The following is a 22,565-nucleotide window of genomic DNA, read 5'->3' as shown; positions in this document are numbered from 1 at the left end:
TTAGCATCACAAAAGCGCAAGGGCGAGGGGGGCAAGGATCGTTCCCCACGTCCCACGCGTGCCCCGGCCCCGTGAAGCCCCCGCGGGGGCATCGCGCTGCGGGCGGAGGTCAGGGGAAGCGCCGTCGGGGGGAGGTCCGGCCCCACAGCTCCGATTTCTCTCGTTCCAGCGGCCGTCACGACGCTGCCCGTGGGGAGCGGGGGTCGTCACTCTCCGTTAATTAGTTAATGAGCGTGAAGAAGTAGCGGGGAGAGTATTTGACCCACGGCAATCAGTGCCCTGTGGCTAGCAGAGGTTAATTGTGTTAATTGAGCGTCCAAGAATGTGCAAGGGGTGCAGATAGGAGTGCAGGGATGTGCACAGTGGGGCTGAGCTACGTGGCTGTGAGTGCAGATGTGGGTACACAGTTGTGTGCAGTGCTTGCATCCAAGTCAGCCTGCACGTCCTTTGGGTGTGCACCTGTGCGTCTGCATTTGTGTGGTTGTGCTGTATTCTGATAACTCTTGTGTGTGTAGGTGTGTCTGTCCCTGTCCCATGGTGTACAGCCCCATAACTGCATGCACACTGCTTGTCCCAGCAGCGGGAGCTGATAATTGTGGTTGTTACTGTGAGACCACTAATCCCCCGAATCCCTTTACCTCCTGCTCGCAGGGGATTACAAATTAATAAAAGCAGCTTAGGGGCAGGAGCCTCCAAACACACATATGTTCCTGGCGGAGGGCAGCATGGCGACTTTCACCTGCCCACCAGGCTCAGCCTCACACCAACACCGAGCTCTGCTGGGTGCCACGGCGAGTGGATGAGTGGGTGGGGATGGATCCCATCCCATAGGACAGCTCTGAGCTGTATTGCGGAAACTGCTGCAGGAAGATGTCACAGGGAGAGGGATGGAGCTCCTTGCACGGGGTTGTAACAGTGCCCCCAGCACTGGAACAATTTGGCTGTCCACAGGACCAAGAGCAGCTCCTGGGGCAGGCAGTGACCCATGCAGCCTCTCTTAAGCTTGGGTTTATAAGTGGATTTTATGTCTGATCCTCTAAGGAAGCAGTTTAAAAGCCTGCGTGCTTGCAGGCGCTGTGCGGCAGCCGTTCCCCATGAGCAGCAAGCAGCTGGGCAGGGCAGGGCAGGGCAGGGCAGCAGCCCAAGCCTCACCCAGATAACCTTCAGCACCCACCTGAAACAAGGCAGCACACCCATTAACTTTGGACAGTGAGGACGGGTCATCCCTACCCAGACCCAAAGGTGAATGTCTGCATTTCTCCTCAAGGTATTTGGGCTGCAACAGTGAAAAAAATGGAGTAAGATTTTCCAAATTCATTACCTACAGAAAACAACTGGTGTGATTTGAAATGGATGTGCATACAAGCTGTGCCTGCACTGGAGTTTAACTAAAGAGATCCCAAAAACACGGATTAAAAACTCCAACTGCACCACTTTGCCCAAATGTTTGTATTTTTAACAAGCACATCAGCTTACAGTTTGGTACAAAATATTCACTTTTCCTTCCTAGAGTTTAAAAACACCCCTGACAGAACAGACATGAAAACGTCAATTACTGAATCTAAATAAATAAAACATTTAAATAACTGAACTGTTACATCCAATATTCCCAACATCTGATATGCAGTGCACAGATGGAGAAAATACACCTGGAAGCTTTTGTTCCATTCATAGATCGCAGTCAGCTCTGAGCAGTAACAGGACGGATAACAGTGCTGGAAATTGTAAACCAGAGACTTCACTAATGATGCCAGCGGGGTTCTTCAGCACTCAAGCTTCTCCTTCTCTCTATGCAGGTTCAGTATTTCCTCTTCACAAATATCTGAAGAGCAAAGAAGGCTCCATGAATTACGAAGGCCCAGAAATCCTGATGGGAAACGGCTGCTCCAAGGATGGTGTGAGCCACAGATGGAAACGGCATCACAGAAAGTTGGTACACAGCACAGAAACAGAAGTCCCAGGAGTAAGGGGACAGTGGTGTGAAGCACTGTAAGGAAGGAGATGCTGTGTGACACCTGCCAGCACAGCGGCAGCACCAGGCATCTCCCAGCAGATGTAAAACATGTAGACAACCAAAGGGCACAGAAGGATGACATCAGTCATAACAAAGATACCAAATAAAAACAAGTAAACCAAGGTTGGCACAACCGAGTCCAAAGTCAAGAAAACCTTTCCAGATGAGGGCAGTAAAAGCAATTCAAGTGAAAACCTGCGCCAGCTTACTGCTAACACCAAGTGAGAGCATCAGCACAGATAAACCAACACCTTCATGTCGTGCTTCCATGCTAACAAACAAAAAACACCACTGCAGTTCCACATGTCTGGTCATTTTGTCATGGAAGTTATTGGGATGTACCAAAGCAACCTTATTCCAACAGCACATTTGCTGCTGTTCTGATGGCAGAGTTGCCTCTACAAACCTTCAAAGCCTTTTGTTTTCCTTTGTAGATAAAAATACAATGAACGAGTCAAACCAACTGGGGTCTGTAATACATGAAGGAAGTTCTGAACAGCAGCAATGACTGTTCTGCTTCAAAACACCACTGGCAGCAGGAGGCCCAGCAGTCCCATGGAAACTGCCACATCTCCCAGAGCCGGTGCTCCCTGCGCTGCCTTTTACCGTACTTCTGGATTTAGTTCAGGTTGGTTTGTTCTGAGAAGCAAAACAGTTTCGATTGTTGGCCGATACCAAGATCTCTCCAGTTAGAAGTGAACCAATTTTCAAGCTTAAACTTCACAAGTCTGGGCTTTCCCATCAGCTCAGCTCCTCCTGGGACCTCTCACGGGATGCCAGCTCAAAGCGCAGTGGCACAGATCAACCACCACTGGTTAACCATCCTTCTACCTGCTTACAAGTTGTTTTAATGTTCAAGCTCAGGCACTACAATCATAGGGACCCCTACAAACTCCTGAAGAAAAGAAACTCACAAGGGCTCCTTGCACCAGAGCTCTCCAACACAGAGCACGGCCGTGGGAAGGTGCTCAGCTGCAGGCACAGAGCTCCCAGCACACAGATGGCTGTGCAGGGCTGCAGGTAACACACACCCCTTACGTGCACAGAACAACAGCACCACGTGAATGGAGAGCTCTTCCTGATGTGTTTACAACTACATGGATTGTTACCTTATCTGTAAGTTGTTTTGACACTTACAGGCTCAATTCCATTACTGGAGGTTGAAGCTGCAGAAAAACCTGCCTGAAAAAAAGTCCATTTTGTAAATAAACAAGTTTAGTTATGAGAAAATATCTTTGCTGAGTTTCTGTGCTGAGCTTGAAGCTTTTGATGCTGGGATGTACAACGGAAAGAGGCTGACACACGCAGTACAAATAACAGAATGAATTGGCCAGGGACTGCTCACTGCTCGTGTAACAGAAGAGCTACTGAACATTCAATTAAATTAAAAGTTGGAAATGCAGAATTGAAAGGAAAACCCTTTTTATATAACATAATTAATCTGTAGAACTCACTGCCACGAGAAAACATTGAGGCCAAAACCTATTAGGATTAACTAAAGATTAGGTAATGGATAACTAGAACACGCTCAATTACATTGGATAGGATTATAAACTTCACTACCCAGAACATGAATTATCCTCCACAGATCAGAAAGGAACTCCTATTCTGAATGGTAATTTTACAACTGTTTTCATGCCTCCCTCTAATAGCTGTCAGCAAGGATCCCTGTCAGATCTGTAGAGCCAATGGCCATACTCCCCACTGCTGCCACATGCAGCAATGGAAGAGCTCTTGGACTTCCCTACAGTTAAAACCCGCCCTGGCCCACACAGCAGAGCTCTCAGCACACCACCAACAGAAGTGGCTGCTGTACTTTCTGCACAGACCTCACAGCCAGCAGGTGACATTCCCATGAGCCCAGAACTGGTGGTACCGAAAAGCATTTATGCTGACTTCCAGAAGAACAATTACTGTGACCCAACAGAGCCACTCAGCATTGTAAGAAATGTAGTATTTCTACATCTGAGCATTTGCTCTGGCACGCTGATGCAAACAGCCTCAGTTTCCTTCACTAAAAACGGTGTTTCTCTTCACTGGAGTCCATCAGAATTGGCAGCTGGCTAACACCTCATTCAGTACTGAGCTGCTCCTCCAGTTCAGAAATGAGTCATCCAATGCTCTGTTAACACATCCAACAGTGGTGCACACAAAACATCGGGTCTGGGGTGGTTGTTGCTGACACTGAACTCCGTTTAATGAATGATGGCATCAGCAAACACAATCAGGCTGCCTGCAGGGATGCACACCACCCCAGGTCTCCTGTCCTTGCAGAGCACACACATCCTTGGCTGCAACGAGGGAATGGAAGAACTGCTTGAAGATGCTTTCTACTCTATGTATGCAGCGTGAGCAATACTTGAGAAAGTCACAGAGGCTTAGAATTGATTTCAAGCAGACCTCATAACCTACACTGGTACCAATGCTGATTGCATAAAGTCATGCTTACTCTGCAAATGAATAAATGATGTAAGTCACGGAAAAATCCTCACTGAAAAATGCAACGCTTCCTTCACTGGGTATTTTATGACAGCACTGTGTGCCTCAGAGTGAAAGATTGGGGTTCTTGCAGCAAGCGCCATATATTAAGCTAAAACACTTGTGAAATGACTCAGGAAGAAAGGGTTTTAAAACAAGGAATATTGTATATAAAATCCCTGATCATAAATATTAAAGTTGTATCTGGTACTGAACAGCCACGTACAACAACAACAACAACAACCACCTGGCTCCCAAGGGGAGCTGTTACACAGATGGGCGATAATACTTCACTTTCCACCGTTTAGATCTCATTCGGAAAAAAAAGTACATGATCATCAGAAATAAGGATGATGCTACATACAGGACGACACACAGACTCATGTCTATGTTGGAAAATCCAATCCCTAAGAAAATTACAGACTGCCTGCTCTCCTGATGGTTCACGGACTCAAATGCACTTTTACTGCTGTCTTTGGCAGGTCCATGGTTCCCTAGGAGCTTATTGAACAGCTTAGATTCTGAATCTCTTATGAGTTCTTGGTTCAGGACCACATTTTCTCTATTTCCACCCGGTTTCTCCAGCAGGCTTTTGTCTTTCTCCTCCCTTGCATCTTTTAGTTCAGTATCACTGGAGTCAGTCTGGCTCTCAGTGTATTTATAAAGAATATTTTCACTGTCGTAGTGATGCTTCATGAACTGCAGAACTTGGGCCTCGTTCCAGCTGTGTAACCCTTTAATTTCCTCGTGACATGCAGGACAGAGGTCTGGAGTTGGCCACTGAACTTTGGGAAATTTGGGGTCTTCTGTCAGATCACCTAATTGAGAGAAGGCAAAAAATACATCAGAAATGAATGAGTGAGGCACACTGAACTGTCAGACACCTCAGCAGAAACTGCAGTGTATATTTTATTTAGAAATAGTGAGGCAGGAAAACAAACAAACACCAAAAAAACCACCACAGCACAGTAATGTTTGTATTAAACTGAAGGCAATCACAAATTAAGCAATTCATGACTTTCCTGACAGGTGCTTCCTCCTTTGAGCTACGAACACTATCGCTTATTTTCCTCTTCTCTCACTAAAAGATGCTGCATTCAAATTCCAATACAACAGGATTCACAAGTGCTGTGATGTTGGAAGGCATGAGAACACCCCCAGCTGGTTCTTTCAGGGTTAATTCGAGTTATGGTTTGAAACAAATGCTCTTTTGCACTGGATGCTCTTTAATCTTCCAGCCTGGTTTGCAGTAAGCTGTTACAAATATTTGTCTCTGCTATTCAAATGGAAGAGCACAAGTCTGCCTTTCAGATGTCTTACAATAAAAATCACTCTGTAACCACTTTGTTTCAGTAGAGAAAACAGGAAAAAAAACAACTTATGTTAAGATTACCAACAGAAAACTTACTGCACTTCGTGTTCCCCTGCCAAAAAGAACACATACATTTTGTATCAGGAATTCAGTAAGGCAGAGCTACATACAACAATCTCATAACCCACACCTGAAGTCTTGCCAAGGTGCTTTCATTGACCATTCAAACATTATTTCTCACTAACAGCTATGTATGTTGCCAGAAATGCAGGTGCAGCTTTCAGGGATTAGAAGAAGTTGCTGTCCCAAAGAGAAATTTCAGCAAACTCAAAATGCATTGTTTGACACTTATTTACTCCAGCACGTTTACACTTCTAAAAGTGCATTCAGCCAGCTGTTGCATCATTTAAATCAATATCCATGTGGGTTTTCCAATGACTGAATGCTCTAAAGCAGCACATTGCTCCATGTGTGCAGGATGTGACTCCCTGTGCTCTGTCTGGCAATAGTAGCAAACATTCAGGGATGATTTTTTTTTTTTAAATACCTCCTCATACACTTCTTTCTTGGAGAAAGGAGGCCAACTGCTTCTACTCACAACAGTATTTAATACTTCATAAATCTTGGGAATTCAGCCTAACCACGATATAAACACAGCGTAGCATATTTAAATTGTAACTAATGCTACATTACACAGATCCATAACAGTAGCCAAGGATTAAGTGCAAAGAGAAACCAATTTTCTTTAGTGCTTTAGCTATTTGATATCCCCATAACAGAACAGATTAAATACAACCCAGTATTTTAGCTGTATTTTTAGTCCACTGAAAACACAGCAATCGAGGCAGTGGGGGAAAACAGATTTTCTTCATATGGCAATTTTATTTTATTTGGTTGTTGATCTGGTAATAGTTTAGGCTCTTTTATCCTGAGAAAGCCTCCTCTTCAATTATCACCCTCTACAGCATCTTTCCAGAACAAAATGAAGATGAGTTTTAACATCTGCTTAAACTGTAATGGAAAGAAAATTAATTATTTTTATCCTCTAAGTAGCTGAACTGTGTTGCTCTCTTTGGAAAAGGCTTTGTTTTGAATTCAGCATCTCATCAAGCAACAGGTGACATCTCGGATGGAGCACCATCTCTGAGAAGCTTTTTCACTGTATGTCATAAGAGATAAACTGTTCTACTGGAGTGTATCTCAAGTGTGCATATTCCTCAGTCATGAAATGTTACCAGGCTGGTCTTTAAAGCTGACTGAGATGCTGTAAGTCTTGCTCTGCATACAAACACCCTTAAGGTTGTTAACCTTGTACACCAACATAGTTACAGAGCTGGTCTTAAGTCAGTATTTCATAGGGGGACACGAAGCTGAGACAACAGCTGTTGGTTTGAACCCATGTTACATATATTTGCACACCTATTTATTCCACTACAAACTACGCTGTATAAAATGCCATAGCCTTTCAGACACAGCTACCCTGTGTGGGTTTCCCCTGCTTACCTGCAAGTCTGTTATTGACTACATTGTGTTTCTCCCAGAGCCAGAGAACAGCCTTGTCCAAGGTTTGCACCGAGTCCATGGATTCCTTCGCCATCTCCTCAAAGTGCTGAGCACAAGCCTTGCATCCAAAGAAGTGCTGGATGTATCTCAGCATGACCTCAAGTACTATTCTGGGATTGTCTTCAAGACCTAGAAAGGCAGATGAGAAAAGCATTCAGCACCATTGGGACAAACACAGCTTCAGTGGGTGCTGTGAGCCTCGGGAAAAGGAAAGGAAACGTTGTTCCCTTCTCATCCCATGGATATGAACACCTCCAGATGCACAGAACCAGCCACCTTCCCCATTTACAGGCGTCCAAAGCACATGTGTAGTCATCAGCACCAAAACCAAATGCTTGCCAAAATAAACAGCTCATGATGCAGTGTCTTAGGTTGGGTGAGTACTGACTGCTGCAGCTGAACACACCCACCTGGGAGGTTCATAGATATCCATGGTAAAGGGTTCCAGTGCTTCTGTCCCATTCTGGCAATGAAGAGCAGAGGCTGGGAGCACATGTGCTCTCTGTACAAGCTCAGAAAAAAAAAAAATCCTTAGCAAAACCTACTCAAAACTGCCAGAGCATTTGTCTGCTGCCTGTGTAAGAGACACATGGAGACTCCATAGCACACCTTTAGTTAGAGCAGAGATGTTATTAATACCAATGAAAAGCAAACAATCTCTGCTCAGACATTCCATATCTGTGATTGAATAGGCGTGTATAAATAAAAGCTAGGAGATTACAGCAGATTAAATTACAGTATTACAAGAAAGGCTAAGAAGTGTTTTGGAAAGTTGAAATGAATTTCAGACAAAAGAGTTTCATCACATATACTGACTATGAATTTAGGAATAAAATCAATAAGAAATAACTACCAGCAAACAATCTCTTCATGTAAAACAGATTCAATTACAAATTTAATCGTATCTGTTCTGTGTAATGTTACATTCTTGAAGTTTCCATCAAAATTCATTTTCTAGAGAGGGCTTTCAAATTTAGCAATGGATTAAAAGATTCAGATATACAGTTAAAAATCCACGAGCAAGTCTTATCCACACCAACAGATCTAATTAATTGAGAACTCTTCCATACAAATGAAGGATGTCCAGGATGAGATTTCTGCAGTGATTTCTATCCGCCCTCCGAAGTGAACAATTCTGTGTTCAGAGCTCCTTTGGGTTCCCTGATGTTCACCTCATTGCAGCTTCAAATTACACAGCTCAACAATAAAACACATCAAATTTAAAGCAATAAAAACATTCGATCAAGAAAATCATGGTAAGTTTATGCTGGCTGCTGCCAGACTCTGCAAGGAGTGGAAACTATCAAGAAAAATCCAGCTGGTTTAAAAAGGAAACAAACAATTGCAAAATGGCTCATTTTGTTTGTTTTTCTTTTATCAGCCCAGAGATGAATCTTCTATTAACATCTGCCATGTATCATCGTGTAATCCTCCTTTTCTCTTTCCTCCCAAACTACAGCAATTCAGGGTAACCCTAATCTTTAAAGTGGACAAGAACCATAAAACCCTACCTGTGGTGGGAAGGATTAGGGAGTACATCATGCTTTTTAGTAGATGGGATTTAAACAAGCAATAAGGAGAGGAAAACCTCCCAAGACATAATCCGACAGTCTCAGACTGACCCAATTCTTTTGCCATAAGAAGTGATCATCACATATCTGCCCGATTTAAATCGATGGTTAAAGTGTGCCGAAGAGTTCTCAGGTTCTGCAGTGTATTTTTAACTTCAGACTGACTAAAGCTTGGAACACGGAAGCAATGCAAGATGTGATTTTGTAATACCTCGATATTCAGAACGTTTTTCAATTCGATTCAAACAGTTTCAGCAGTTTGCCTCAGAAAAGGGCAATTCGGCTGCATGATGCTGCTGCTCAGCTAATACACCATGCAGCACAACAAAGAGATTCAGCCTATTGTCCCACGAATAACAAACAAAACAAGGCAAAATGAGAGGAAAAAACCCCTACAGCATGATGAGATTAGCTACTCAAAGTATGCCTACTTTGCAGGGCATTCAACATTAAGAATTGAGTTTTTCTCTGCGATTGCAAACTATGCTGGACAGATAAACACATCCAGAATCTGAAATATGTATTTAATGTACAATTGACAACTGGAAAACTGCAAACTATTGTTACCATGGCCTGGTAGCACTTCATCTAGAATTCTTTGCAGAAGACATTAAAAGCCTTGAAATTGAAACAACAAAAACTAAATAGAACAATAAGTAAACAATGCACTATCCTACAAGACCAAAATCAGATGAAGAGCAATATCCCAGCATTAATTTTCTTTCCATTGTGCTAAGACAGTATCTACCTATGCAGAACGTTTCTTAATTAGGAACCAACATCAGAACATTTATACTCTTTCAAAGATACTGCAAGTCTAAAACCAAGGGATTTTACCAAGTGTTTGCAAAGGAGTGAGTGCCACCCACTGCAACAATTAATGGGCACTATGGGAATTCAGCTGAAAACAGATCTGTCTTGAAATTCTGTATTTCTGAAATAGAATTACAGAAGGACTGGCTAATGGCTGTCCAGCTTTTATTGCTGCTAAACCCTGTGGTTTCATCTCATTCTTCTCAAATAAACAGTGCAACCTCACAGCCTGACCAGTCTCCCTCCCTTTTCAGGTGGTTCAGAATTTCTTCCTTTGAAATTCTCCCCCTCCTTCCTGTTTTATTGCTCACTTCCCCAGGGTCACGTACTTTCCTACTTTATTTACCACATTTCTAAGCAAGGACAAACTGACACACTTTCTTTCAAAGCCTTCCCACTGCAGCAAAGCTACGCTCTGACCCCTGCTGGCAAAAGCCTGCCAACTGAGCCTGGAAAGACACTGTCCATGAATGCATTAGCAAAGAATTTACAGGAAAAAGATTCCTTGAATCCATTACTTATTTTCTTGACTACCAGAACTGCTGTGTGCTTTTGCCTCCCCCTTCAAGAACCTCACATAACTGCTACTTACCTGTATTTATCAAAGCTGTTGGTCGCAGCGCAGCTTGCACAGTTAGGGTATGAAACAGCTTCCAAAGGGAACAAGTATAGCCTCTGAGCTCTGGCCTGCTGCCCTGACAGCCAACCCACTCCATTCTCTTAGTGAGAAATATCCCAGAAATCTGAAAAGAATACATATTTCAGATACATGCAGCTCTGGGACCGAAATTAACTTCAACATTTGTAGAAATGATACTTCACTCCAAAGCCCATTATTAAACTCACCTGTCTTGCAAACACATGACATGACATACACTACACAGTCAGTGATGTTAAACCTGCCAAGATGCACATCAGGGATGTCTGATTAGTCTGCCAGGATACCTTAAGCAGCTTAACTTCTAGAGACTTTTTTTTTAAGCACAGTATGAAAACAAAACACCCACACTGCTGTAAGCTGTGTTACAGCTTCTGCGGGCACAATAAAAACTGTGCATCACTCAGCAAGATCTATGGAATTTACAGCAGTAACATCTGAAGAGGATCAGATGTAAAATTAATGTTTATTTCTTCTTAAAACTATCACTATCAATGAAAATCTTGCATGGGATTTCTTTCCAATGATTCATCTCTCTGATGCCTAAAACACATGTCTGCTTTCCAAACTGCAGATAGCAACCCCACTTCATGGGGAGAAAGACTCACATTAACTCCTGTGCAAAGACAGCTCCATCACAGTGCTTTTCATTACCAAACTGAGATGGGATTCCTGGCAATGACCATACAAAGCCAGGAAATTAAATAGGAATAATGAAGAATAATTTACCCTTCAGTGGGTAAATTTCCCACCTTTTATACTCTGATCTTAAGAGAATTCTGCTGATAGCTGGCACAGCAAATAAAGCCAATTCTAAAATTCCTGCTCTCCCATGGTTTGAAGCTGACATTAAGGAAGGCAGCAACTGCTTGCTCATAAAACCATGCCAGGATTGTCTGCTGCAATTCTCTCACTCCAATTTCTTCAAGTGGATTTTTTTTTCCTGGCAATGATTTCACTTTATTCTCATTTTAACCTTCTTATAACTCCATTACGGCTGAGGGACCATCAGTAAGTGATGCCTTAGATTTATATAGAATCTTATCCTTTACTAATGCTGTATTTTACACTGGAAACCAGTAACAGCTTACCCGCATTTTGTTGTTGACCAGATCTAGAATAGCATCATAAGGGATTTTGTCTAATGGAAGGCTCACCAGCCACTCCTGCAAGGTCTCTAACAACTTCACCACAGGCTGACGGCCAGGAAAAAGCTGAGGATATTAAAAAGAAAAAGAATATAGTAATATTTTAAAGCACAACTTTCATCAGCAGCATGACAGTTTGATGTTTACCCAAATGTGTTTTCTTTTCTTTGAAATGCACTAAGTTTAATAGACAAGATTTTTTGTTGTGTGCTTGTTCTGTTTACCAGTAAATCAGTTTATCAGTTATCTCACAGTAACTCTCAAAATTCAACACACTGCATTTGCAAAATGTTAACCAGCACGAAGGTACTCAATCTCAAGCAGAACAACCTTGGACAGATTACACAGAATTTTCTATGAAGGCAATTCAGCTAAGCATACAGCTTAAGGAGCATAAGACCTAAGAAAGGCTGAAATTCTTTCTCACTCTTTGAATATAAAACAGCAACTGGTTCTTATAATATTTTTATTCTGGTTTTTGTAAGCATGGATGATGGCAGTTACCTAGAAAAATAACTTTCCTTTTCACATGTGCAAAAGTGATTTCCAAAGTGGTTTGGAAATGGTGATTACATTCACTTGCAAGTTAAAGCAGTCAAACTCTGTCAGACAAGCACAAGGAACTGTAAATCAGTGGTCATATCATTATTATACACTAGAAATGCTTGATTGATTGTTGTATTTAGTATGGAATTGAGTATGCACAACATCTTCTAAGTACCCTTCCAGAGGAAGGGGAAACAAAGTCCCTGTATCTGCTGTCTTAAATACATTTCATGTATTTAATAGATGTCAGAAGATGCTCTGCACATCCAAGTCCCTTTGCAGCCACTGACCAACTAAAACAGCATACTTCTGTTCTGCAGCCAGCATTTACAATCACATTTACTCCTGTAGGAATCCCCAAATATCACAGATTCCTATCTAAAAGACAATAGTAGCAGAGTGTCCCTGGTGGATATATTTCATGGCAGAAAAAAATAAAATCTAATTCTACAATAATGAAGATTTCCCTAGTAGGGGGGCAGAGATCAGACCTCTGGATTTAGAATTTAGCATCATTTTAAATACTGTTAAACAGGAGGATAGGATAAAAAGTGTTGGAAGTCCTGATTCACAAAGCTGTTGTTATGGATTGAATGCTGGGAACTTTGTTAAACAGGAAAGCAAGATCCAGAGTTTAACTTTGAAATCCAGTGCCGTGAGCCTGCAGAAAGATGCACATAATTACAGTACCAACACTGCAAACTCAGCATTCTGACTGCCTCAAATATAAACAGTCCACGTGTCAATATGTGGGAATTGTGTATGAGAACCAAGAGAAAAGCTTTTCAAAACAAAAGAATGCAAATAAAGGACAGGAGTCCCCATGTACAATGGCAATCTGGAGATGAGTGTGCAACAGCATTCCCCATTTATGCACTAATAGCCAGGGAAGCAAATGACATAAGCTGGCCAGGAGCCATCAGGAAGAACAGAGGATGTTTTAGGGATAATATGATGGAAAGATTACCACCACACTTTCTTAAAGAAATGAGGACAGCTAGAGATTTCTGACCTCTGATGGCTGCAGGGGGGCAAGAAACTGATTGATACATCCAGATAGCTGGGAATAGATCATACAGCCCTTATTATTCCCTTAAACAGGGACTGGTTAAGGTATTTTGAACGAAGCCAAGTGTTAGCAGTCAGTGAGTAGATCTAGAGTCTGCTCCTTTCAGAAGGCTGATGTTACAAAGTTAAGTTTCATTTTTTTCCAAGTTAGATGGCGTATGTTGCTTTTATTACAGGTGATGTGTGTGCATCTTCATTTCTTAAATACTCAACCTCAATCACATTCAAGATTCAGACAGAAGTTAGAAATTTCTAAATAGAACACTACTTGTCAAGCATGCAAAATCGAAAAAACAGTGAATACTTTTACTTACTGAGTTAAAACAGCTATTTATCCCAAAGATCTGATAAATGGACTCTATTTATAGCATTCATTCAACATGCTGCAGGCTGCTTAACCTTTATTCAAATTTGATCTCTCTGAGATGAAATTAAAAGGCATTTCAGCTCTTTAAGGATATCAGAACGGCATAAACTAACTCAAAAACAACATTTCAAGAAATTCACAAAACTATTTTTAAGCTATTGGGAAAGCACATATTTAAATTCATTCTGAAAGACATTTTGAGAAGCTTACACCACAGTAAGTTTTATGTCGGTCTTTTTTTTTCTTTTTTTCTTAAAATAATCAAGGAGCAGAAGCACATACCTTGGCAGAAATGGTAACAAAATCCTTGAAGGTCTTCAGCTCAGCTCCCTCAAGCATCTTGTGTGTAGCAAGCTCTACCCGGAACAAGTAATGCAATCCAGATTCAAGGTCAGCCATGTACAACTTCGATCTGAAACACACACATAAACATCACGACAGGGCTCTTTCACTCATTTTCTCATCACTCACGAAGGTAAAATCGATATATAGCAGGTGTCATTAAAACCTCTACATTTGCCACTCCACAACGATTGCAGTACATCCTGCAGCAGGCACGGGCAGATACAGCAGTTGCTTCGGGTGCTGGGAATGGTGTCGAGTTCATTGAGACCCACTGCACTCTCCTGAAGAAGTTCTGTATCACTCTGCTCTGAAATTAGACCCGTGAAGCAAAACCACACTTAAGCTTTTTGTTTCCCGGCCGGCTTCACCTTGCAATGAAATTACAAACCACTGTCAGCAAGGAAGTAGAAATGACAGCTTCTCTCCAGAATCTGACACAAACAGTAAAATTACATGCTACCAAAAAAAGGGAGACTCCTGCTTAACATACACAGATGATACACAGAGCAGAGGTGCAAGCAAGACTGGCAAAAATCGTTACTGGAAAGGACTGAACCTAGAAATCCTCTCCCAAGTGCAGCAGCATTGCTGCAGGCTCCTTGGACACAGAGTTCTTTGCAAAACAATTAGTTTTATTTACATCAGCTCTTAGTTACACACCTTATGACAGGTACAAGTAAGACAGCTAAAGCAAATTAAATATTTTAACAGTTCACTCTCACAACCGAATGTCTTTACAACAAGAGGTACTTCAGATAAGATGCATCAGGTAAAACACCCTATCTTTCAATGTTCTCAGAGTCCAACCTTCACACTGTATCATGCAGAGCAATGTAACTGAACAAACAGAACTTCACACAGTATTCTTTTGTAAGAGCTCAACAAGATCATGATTTCCAAGCCAAACAAAAACAAACATTCAACAAGTCAGCTGCCTCCACCTCTAAAATTACATGCACAAATTAACATATATTAAAATGCATGATAATCTACATTTTTAACAACTCAAACTACAAACTTACTTTGACATATCTCCTTAGTTAATAATGTACTCACTTAAATTGGGGAAAAAAAAAGAAAAAACTCTGCTGGCTTCAAGTTTCTTAAACATAAATCCATAGGTTTGCATAAAGGTCTCCCTGAAAAAGCCCATTTGGAAGACACTTGGACTGGAGATTCATATCAACAAGATTTTGGCTTGCTGGGAAGCAGCTACATTTAACTAAGCTGTTTTAATAATACAATGTTTTATGTACAATATTTTACAATAGTCATTGAAAGAAGATGACACTAATAGTGTCCAAAAAAGGAAAATAAGTACAAAATGAAAGCACTCAGTCCTGTATCTTTTCCATCTAAAGATGCTGAGGGATTATCTCTCTGCAAAGCCTTTGTATCCTTCTCTCAGAGAATGGGGAAAAGAGGGTAAAGATAAACCTCATCAGATTTGGTTTGGCAAGCATCTTTCACAGTGACTTAAGCATTTTCAACTGTATTTGCATTTGTTGAGCATTTTTAGTGGGCACTGCTTACTTTCCAATACACACAAAGAATAATTGCTTTCTACAGAAATGTGCTATAGCTTGTTGCTTTGCTGTTTATTTTTTTCAGGGAATTGATTGAAACACTGCTCACCAACACAGAAATGTTACCTGCACTTCGCAGAAGCTGTAACCTTGGTGCTGGAAATGAACTAATTCAGTGTCATCTCAACATACTGAGAAACAGATCAAGCTGAAGCAACAACTGAAGCACTGCTTTCAGCTTTGGTGCTATAATTTCTCCAGTAATAAGCATAAATGCCTTAAATTTTATTTTGCAGAAGAATGAAGATCAGAAATTCTGATCAACCTATTCAAATCAAGCCACATCAGATGGGATAGAAAGAAATACCATTTTCATCTGCAGCAGAACTTTGTAATGACAGGGCAGCTTCCTACGTGGCAAAAAGAAACTGCATGGAATTTTAATCATCAAGCATTGATTTGAAAATCAGTATTGCTTACTTATCAAATTCCTTCCACGGCTTGATCTCTGTGCTCTCCTCTTTGTTCCTTTAGCAGGCAGCTCAAGGGGTGGAAGAAGTTTCTTCTTACCCCTGGCAGCGACTTCAGATATGAAGAAAAGACCGACCGCAGGGGCTTCAGACTGGGCGTAAATGGACAAAATTCAGATTATTTTGCATCTTGGATTAATAAAACACCCAAAGCAAATCAGTGTATTTATAACATGCTCACTTTATTCTCCGTTTCTATTTTGATAAATGGTGATGATTTTAGGAATAGTAACAAAAATAACTGCAATTAGTGGTTTGAAATTCCACATGAATTAAGGACGTCACGGTCATCAAAATAGCAGCTTGCCTTACACAGGCAATGTTCACATGGAGCAGGCATTCTGACTTAGAAGCAAGCTTGTCAGACCTTGGATGCACTGCTAATTTTTTTATTTTTATTCCAAAATGTTTCCTTTCAGATACACCATAGCAATAGGCACAAAAACTATAAAAAGGCAATAATGGTAAGCAAGCTAATATCAAGTCTCTTACAGAAAAAAAATACAGATATATAACAATATTAAATGCTTCATTAGGAACAGCACACAGCTATCAGCATGTGCAACTCCAAATAACAAGCAGCCACCTATATCCAGACAGAAACACTACAAAACTGTCTATTTCAAAGAAAGTTTTACCAGTAAATAATTTTGCCAGTGCAGTAAAGCAAGCCAAGGTTATAAGGTTATAAGGCCACAGGACTCTTTCATACCAACTCTTTCTACTGGCATAATCCATCTCTACATATTGTAAGCATTCATAAAGAGCAAACTGTATAATGAGACCACTAAACACAATTAGTCAATAACAGCTGAAGAGTGCTCAAGACAGACAATTTTCAAACACAAAGGAATCAAACACAGTGTACTGAGTACATGCTAAGACACAATGTCATCATGCACGTGCAAAAATGATTATAAAATAACTTACTTTGTATAAAAGGAAGCTATAAAAAACAGTTGCTATAGCTTAGGTGAATCCCACTATGTTCCCTTGAAACAGAAACTGCTTACCTGTTAACCAACCCGTGTGACCCGTTAGGATGCATCAGGTAGCACGAAGGGACTGAGGTAATCCCAAGTTTCTCCAGGAAAGACTTATCAAAATTCAGTGCTCTCTTTACAGCAATGTTTTCATACTGGATCAAATCTAAGATAACCTGGGTAACAAAAAGGTAACGCAAATTAAATACGTTGTTGGTGGAATATCCAATCTTGCAGGACAAGACAGGTAAGTAAGCAGAGTGCATCAACTCTTAAACTGTTAAAGAGTTTTCTCAACAGTTCTTAAACCAAGAAAGTGCATCTGTGAGTATTCCGTGGACACCAATAATATCAGATGAACATTTACTCTATAAGTTATTTACTCTATAAGATATTTACTCCTACTTTCAATTCTTTGTTTGGTCTATTCTGCTATTTTTCTTTTCAATTCTAACATCTGAAGAAAACATGAGAATGAATGATGAAATGTCCTCAAACCTCAAAATAGAGCAGGGAATATTCCACAGGCAACAACAGATATGCTTTGTGCTCCATGTGCAAGGTCAGTTTCCATTACATTTTTCCCTTTTGGGTGCATATTGTCTTTGCTATGTTTCACCTCACTTTCAAACTTGTAATTTAAAAGACCCCTCTTTTAATCAGTAATAAAAGCACGGACTTTGTTTCTTCAGCTGTTGTGACTTCTATTAGGTTTGTCTATATTGTCTAACGCTGAAAAATTGAAAGTAATGTTGTTTTCTATTTTATCAAGCTACTTTATAAATACAGAATTCTAAGTAACATTAGCAAATATTTAGCCTTCTGAAAGCAGATTCTATTCTCCTTACTCGGACAACAATCTGCTTTCCCTGCAAAGGGGAAACAGTATTAAAATCAGTGTGACAAAATGCTAGAGAACTTCATAATCATTACCTCCTTTTTGGTACTGCCTACAAGCACCAAAACAGCAGCTTCCAGAAACCAAATGTCTGGAAGCAGTCTGCTTCTCAAAGCGATTCTTGTTTTTGGCAGCATACCCTCCTCCACTTACACAACTCACTCATCTTGGCATCAAATCTAATTAGAAACATTTCACAGACACCGGATGTTTCTGCACAGATTATACTTAGATAATTGTGCAGTTTATTTACTTTACTTATTCTAGATCTTGGCAGCAAGAGAAAAGTAACAGCTCTAGGCGAACAGCAGGCTCGTTAAGTGGTGAAATGATGCCAAATCAAATACTTTATTGGGGGGGAAGGAAAGATCAAAGACTTTCACTTCCTCAGTGGCTCAGAGTGGAAACAATTGCATGCTATCATTTAAATTAGAACTACTAATATTATGAATGTTTTTCTAGCAGTAACAAAACATCTGATAATATTTTTGTTGGGATTTTCCTACTCTTGAAACAAAAGAATTGTGCTAACAATGAAATAGATAAATTAATCTTCCTCTCAAGTGGGAAGAGAAGTTAACATAACACGGCGCACATTTGTAAGCAAGTTCTTCTGCATAATTAAATACAACAGCCTTAGGCAATCACTTGACTTCATGATATCTCAAAAAACATGACCCGACTTTGACCATCCTTCAATCCAGTCCTAGAATCACAAGTTCTCTTGCTTGACTAATATAAAACTCAGCTGTTTTATAATAACACCCTTTCATACTCACTGTGTCATAAATCATGCATTACCTCTCGGCCAATGTAGGAGTTATTACTTTCAACCACAACAGCAGTATAATGAGGGGCTTTCTTGTCGAAGAGAGAAGTAACATCACTGGACCTTTCATGAAAAGATAAAGCATTTAGCACAGGAGAATGCAATAAGCTCACTGTAACCAACAGAACTTCCTTCTACTATCTTGTAGTAGTATTGATAACAACATACTTTAATAAGACTATCTATATTATATTTAATTAACACAGCAGACATACATTAACTGCACTTTAAACAAGGTACTTACGAAACTGGATCCAGTGGTGGGCAAGCAGGAGGTCTTGACTCTTGGGAATGGTTCTGCAAGAAGTCAACCATCATCTGGCGAACTGTTTGCAGCTCACGATCCGCTCCTGCTGAGTCCAAGGTACAAAAACATGCAGTGCTTCAGACAACTGGTAGCAAACACTTCAGGTGCAGGTTTTCATACACTCTCATACTTTCCTGCAGCATTTTTGGTTTTTATTTGTTTCACATTCAGACTGGGAAAAAGAGGCACTGTTTTCTGCCTGATGAACAGGTACCAAGGATTTAATTGTAAGATTGCAATTTAAGGTTGAAAAGAGAACTTAAAAACTATCAACCCCTCCCAAAATCTATAAAATATCAAGACTCACAAATCTATCTGCTTGCCTTGCTGGTTCTCTGTCAAAACAACGTTTCATTCCAAACGTGTGCTTGATCCCACAGCAGTTGCAGTGGGAGATTCTAGTAGCCTTTTTTCAATAAGGATATTCGTGATGGATTAAGAACTGCAGATGTGTGGCATTCATAGCAAATGGGACAGGTGAACTTACAAAGCCACATAACAGAACGGAATAACTGACCTGCGAGATCATTTTATCAGCTTTAAAAGGAATAAATCAAGATGCAGGAGGTCTCACAAATACCAGAAGTAACAGGTACAGGCACAGTCTAATTCTACACAAAGGGTTAATGGTGCAGGTGGTCCTTCTTCTGACCTTTGGCCTTTTAAATGTTAATCCATTAGAAAAGACAACATCACTTTTGTCCCCAGACAAACCACCTCAAGCTGTGATCCTGTCAAACACAGGGGATAAGCCTGCTTTCAGTTAGTCAACATCTGAGTGGGGGTTCCCCCAATGAAATTCAGGATGCCTGGAAACTGACTGGCAGTTCAAAAGGCACCAGAGCCACGACTGAGCAAACTGCATCTCAGGCTACAGAGATGTGGGCTGGTTTTGTCCTTTGGGACTTCCCCCCCTCCCCCAAAATGAGGGCAACTCACAGTTATAGTAGGATATTCCTACCTTTGTAGTTTTCTCCAGTCGTAAACTGCTTTGTAAATGCTCTGAAGAACTATGGGGGAAGAAAAAGAAAAGTATTAATGATTTTTAAAAGTCGCTTTTAAAGACAAAAGCTCTGGTTTCACACAGTTGTTTTTAGTTTTTACAGCTGTATTACAAAACATTTCTATGCCTCCATTCATGAAATAGTTTTTACTCCTAGCCTATGAGTTCCAAAGATCTGGGTAGAGCATCAGAATTTCTAGTAAATACTCTCAGCAAATAAGTTGATTTATAAGTTTTAGTTATCATAAAACACACATAATTTACCTAAGACCATAAATACATCATGGCACTTACCCTTACAGTTGGATAGAAGTGGATCCCATACTCCTTGCATGTCTCATAGTTCTCTTCTTCCCCGCAATCCAGCACACCAATTCTAATTGCAGACTCCCAGTCTGAAAACAAAAATATATTTCCATTTTCAGCAGAAGCAACCACAGATCCCAGCAGGCAGACTGGCCTGGTTCCCAAGGATATCAACTCCACAACTCTGACAGATGCCAGTAGCACAGAAACCAACCCTTAAGTTGGTCCTTGTTCACAGGCCATTTCTATCCTCAAGATGAATGAAGGTCATTGAAACAACTAAAACCTCCCTGGCTGGCTGGGCTTCTGTTTCTTTGAAGCTGCAGCAGTATTCCCAATACATCTAAATAAGAAGAAATCTCAACATACAATGTGACAATTATAGGACTGAAGATTTTTTTCTAATTGAGTCCAAGAAGATGAAATAGGGTCCAACCCAACAGAAGGTACCAAATCAGTTCCGCAGCTTTTCCTATCAGCTAAGCATGTGGAGCATATTTAAATGGATAAAATAAATCCAATAGTTTCCCATCCACGTGGCTGACAATTACTAAATTGCACATTTGATGCACCTGGTATCGCAGTTAATTTTCACACAGGCTCACTGCTTACTGAACTCACAATGTTCTCAGAGGCCTCCAGATCTGCATTCACCCCAACACTTACATTTTGCCCACTGAAAGCTGTCTTTACTTTTTACTGCTCCTCAGGTGCACTCAGGATATGCTTCTAAAATACCCGAGATTTAACTGGAGTGCTACAGAGTTGGGTCCCCACATCACTAAATTTCCTAATTTCCTTTATAAATGTTTCATAGGAGTAACCACAAGGGTTGAAGTATTTCCATAAATGCACCTACATAACTTCAATAAAAGCTTTCGATTCATTCATAGCTTTTTCCTTCTCATTTTGCCAGCTCTGCTCTGCTGCAGCAATCACTTTAAGGAAGAACTGCTCCAAGAGACTCCCTTATGCAGTTACTTTTTATGGCTAAGCTGAATCAAAACAGCTGTGGGCAGAATTTGAAGACGCACCATAACTCCCAGGGATCAATAAAATATAAAATAAGCACTAAAATTAAATTTGCTTTTATAGCAAAGAGCCCAAAAGCTTCATCAAGTTCAAGGTTTGATTGGATGCCTGGCTGCTGTTGAAATTTAGCTTGACCTTTCCTTGTCTTTGAAGGAGGATGGGGCAGCTGAGTGGGAATTTCAGAACATGCCAACAGCCCAACAGGCACAGCAGTAACTACAAGCATCCTCGAGCAGATGGGCACATATTCACACCAACACAAAAGATACAAAAGTCCATTTTATCAAATAAAATGCAAAACAAACAACAACAACAAAAAAAGTTTGGCTTCTGGGTATCTATCCCATCCGACTTTCACCACTCCTCCTTTTTCCACCTGCCTTCATCCTCCTCCACACAATGAATAGAAGCACTACGAGCCCAATGCAAATTGCTCACTTACAACAATGGAAATGCATCTCTGGCTAAACACTTGGGTTAAAGAGCACCAGCTGGGGTGTATGCTGCTCAGCATTTGCTTCTGCTTAGCGAGGAGCTCCTTGTTTCTAAGAGACATGGAAACTGCTGCAGTACACAGCCTATATTGGCAACGCAATGTAGATTTGTTTCAAAGAAAACACTGCTGAGTTTTTAAATAGCACTATCATTTCCCATCTAGACTGCTTCCAGCACAACAGCAACGTTTCTGTAGTTCCCCAAAACAATTTCTGGAAGGAAAATGTTGCTGGATTTGGGACAACTGTGCAGAGAAGTGGATTATTTCTGCATAATTCAAGGGTTGTATGTGGGATCTCTAAGGGTTTGTCACTTCTGCAGAGAAAACCACTACATATAATTCCAGCCCACAGACATTCTGGTGGGTACATGCAACCATCTTTTAAGTTACCAGAAGTAAACTGTAATAAAGCTAAATGTGTGGTTAGGGATGCAGCAGTGACAACTCTGAGCCTATTCTGAGAGAAAGCATCAAAACAAAAACTGCAAACAAAGCATGCTCTGCTCCTCATTCTCAGAAGCACCATCTTTAAGCTTGCAGTGAAGTTGCCAAGGTTGAACAGATGAGAAATGAAATCGCTCCTAGATGAAGCTAACTAGGGAAAGCATGAGCGTTCTTAGTCTTCCACTAAAACCCATCCATTCCCATTCTGAAGTGGAAACATTCTGCTACCAAATAACACCAAAAGCAATTTGCATTTGCTGATAGGCCAACGTCCACAAACCTAAAAATCCACTTCTTAAATGGAAGCCTTTCTGAAGACTTAGACTAC

At 40.8% G+C, this 22,565-nt stretch overlaps 1 protein-coding gene across 1 annotated transcript in view; it reads right to left on the bottom strand.

Moving 5' to 3' along the window:
* Window positions 1–4,633: 4,633 nt before the first annotated feature.
* Window positions 4,634–22,565, bottom strand: part of QSOX2 (quiescin sulfhydryl oxidase 2) — a 23,538-nt gene continuing 5,606 nt past the window's right edge. Inside the window, 12 exon segments of the mRNA XM_019621307.2 lie at window positions 4,634–5,310; window positions 7,308–7,496; window positions 10,344–10,494; window positions 11,501–11,623; window positions 13,821–13,950; window positions 15,890–15,937; window positions 15,939–16,031; window positions 16,953–17,098; window positions 18,622–18,712; window positions 18,894–18,999; window positions 19,918–19,966; window positions 20,254–20,480. Of these exon segments, the coding sequence (XP_019476852.1) occupies window positions 4,760–5,310; window positions 7,308–7,496; window positions 10,344–10,494; window positions 11,501–11,623; window positions 13,821–13,950; window positions 15,890–15,937; window positions 15,939–16,031; window positions 16,953–17,098; window positions 18,622–18,712; window positions 18,894–18,999; window positions 19,918–19,966; window positions 20,254–20,480 (1,904 nt within the window). The 3' untranslated portion in view covers window positions 4,634–4,759.

Source organism: Meleagris gallopavo, chromosome 19 (assembly GCF_000146605.3).
Source record: "Meleagris gallopavo isolate NT-WF06-2002-E0010 breed Aviagen turkey brand Nicholas breeding stock chromosome 19, Turkey_5.1, whole genome shotgun sequence".
NCBI classification, from domain to species: Eukaryota; Metazoa; Chordata; class Aves; order Galliformes; family Phasianidae; genus Meleagris; species Meleagris gallopavo.
This window is presented reverse-complemented; position numbering and strand designations above follow the sequence as displayed.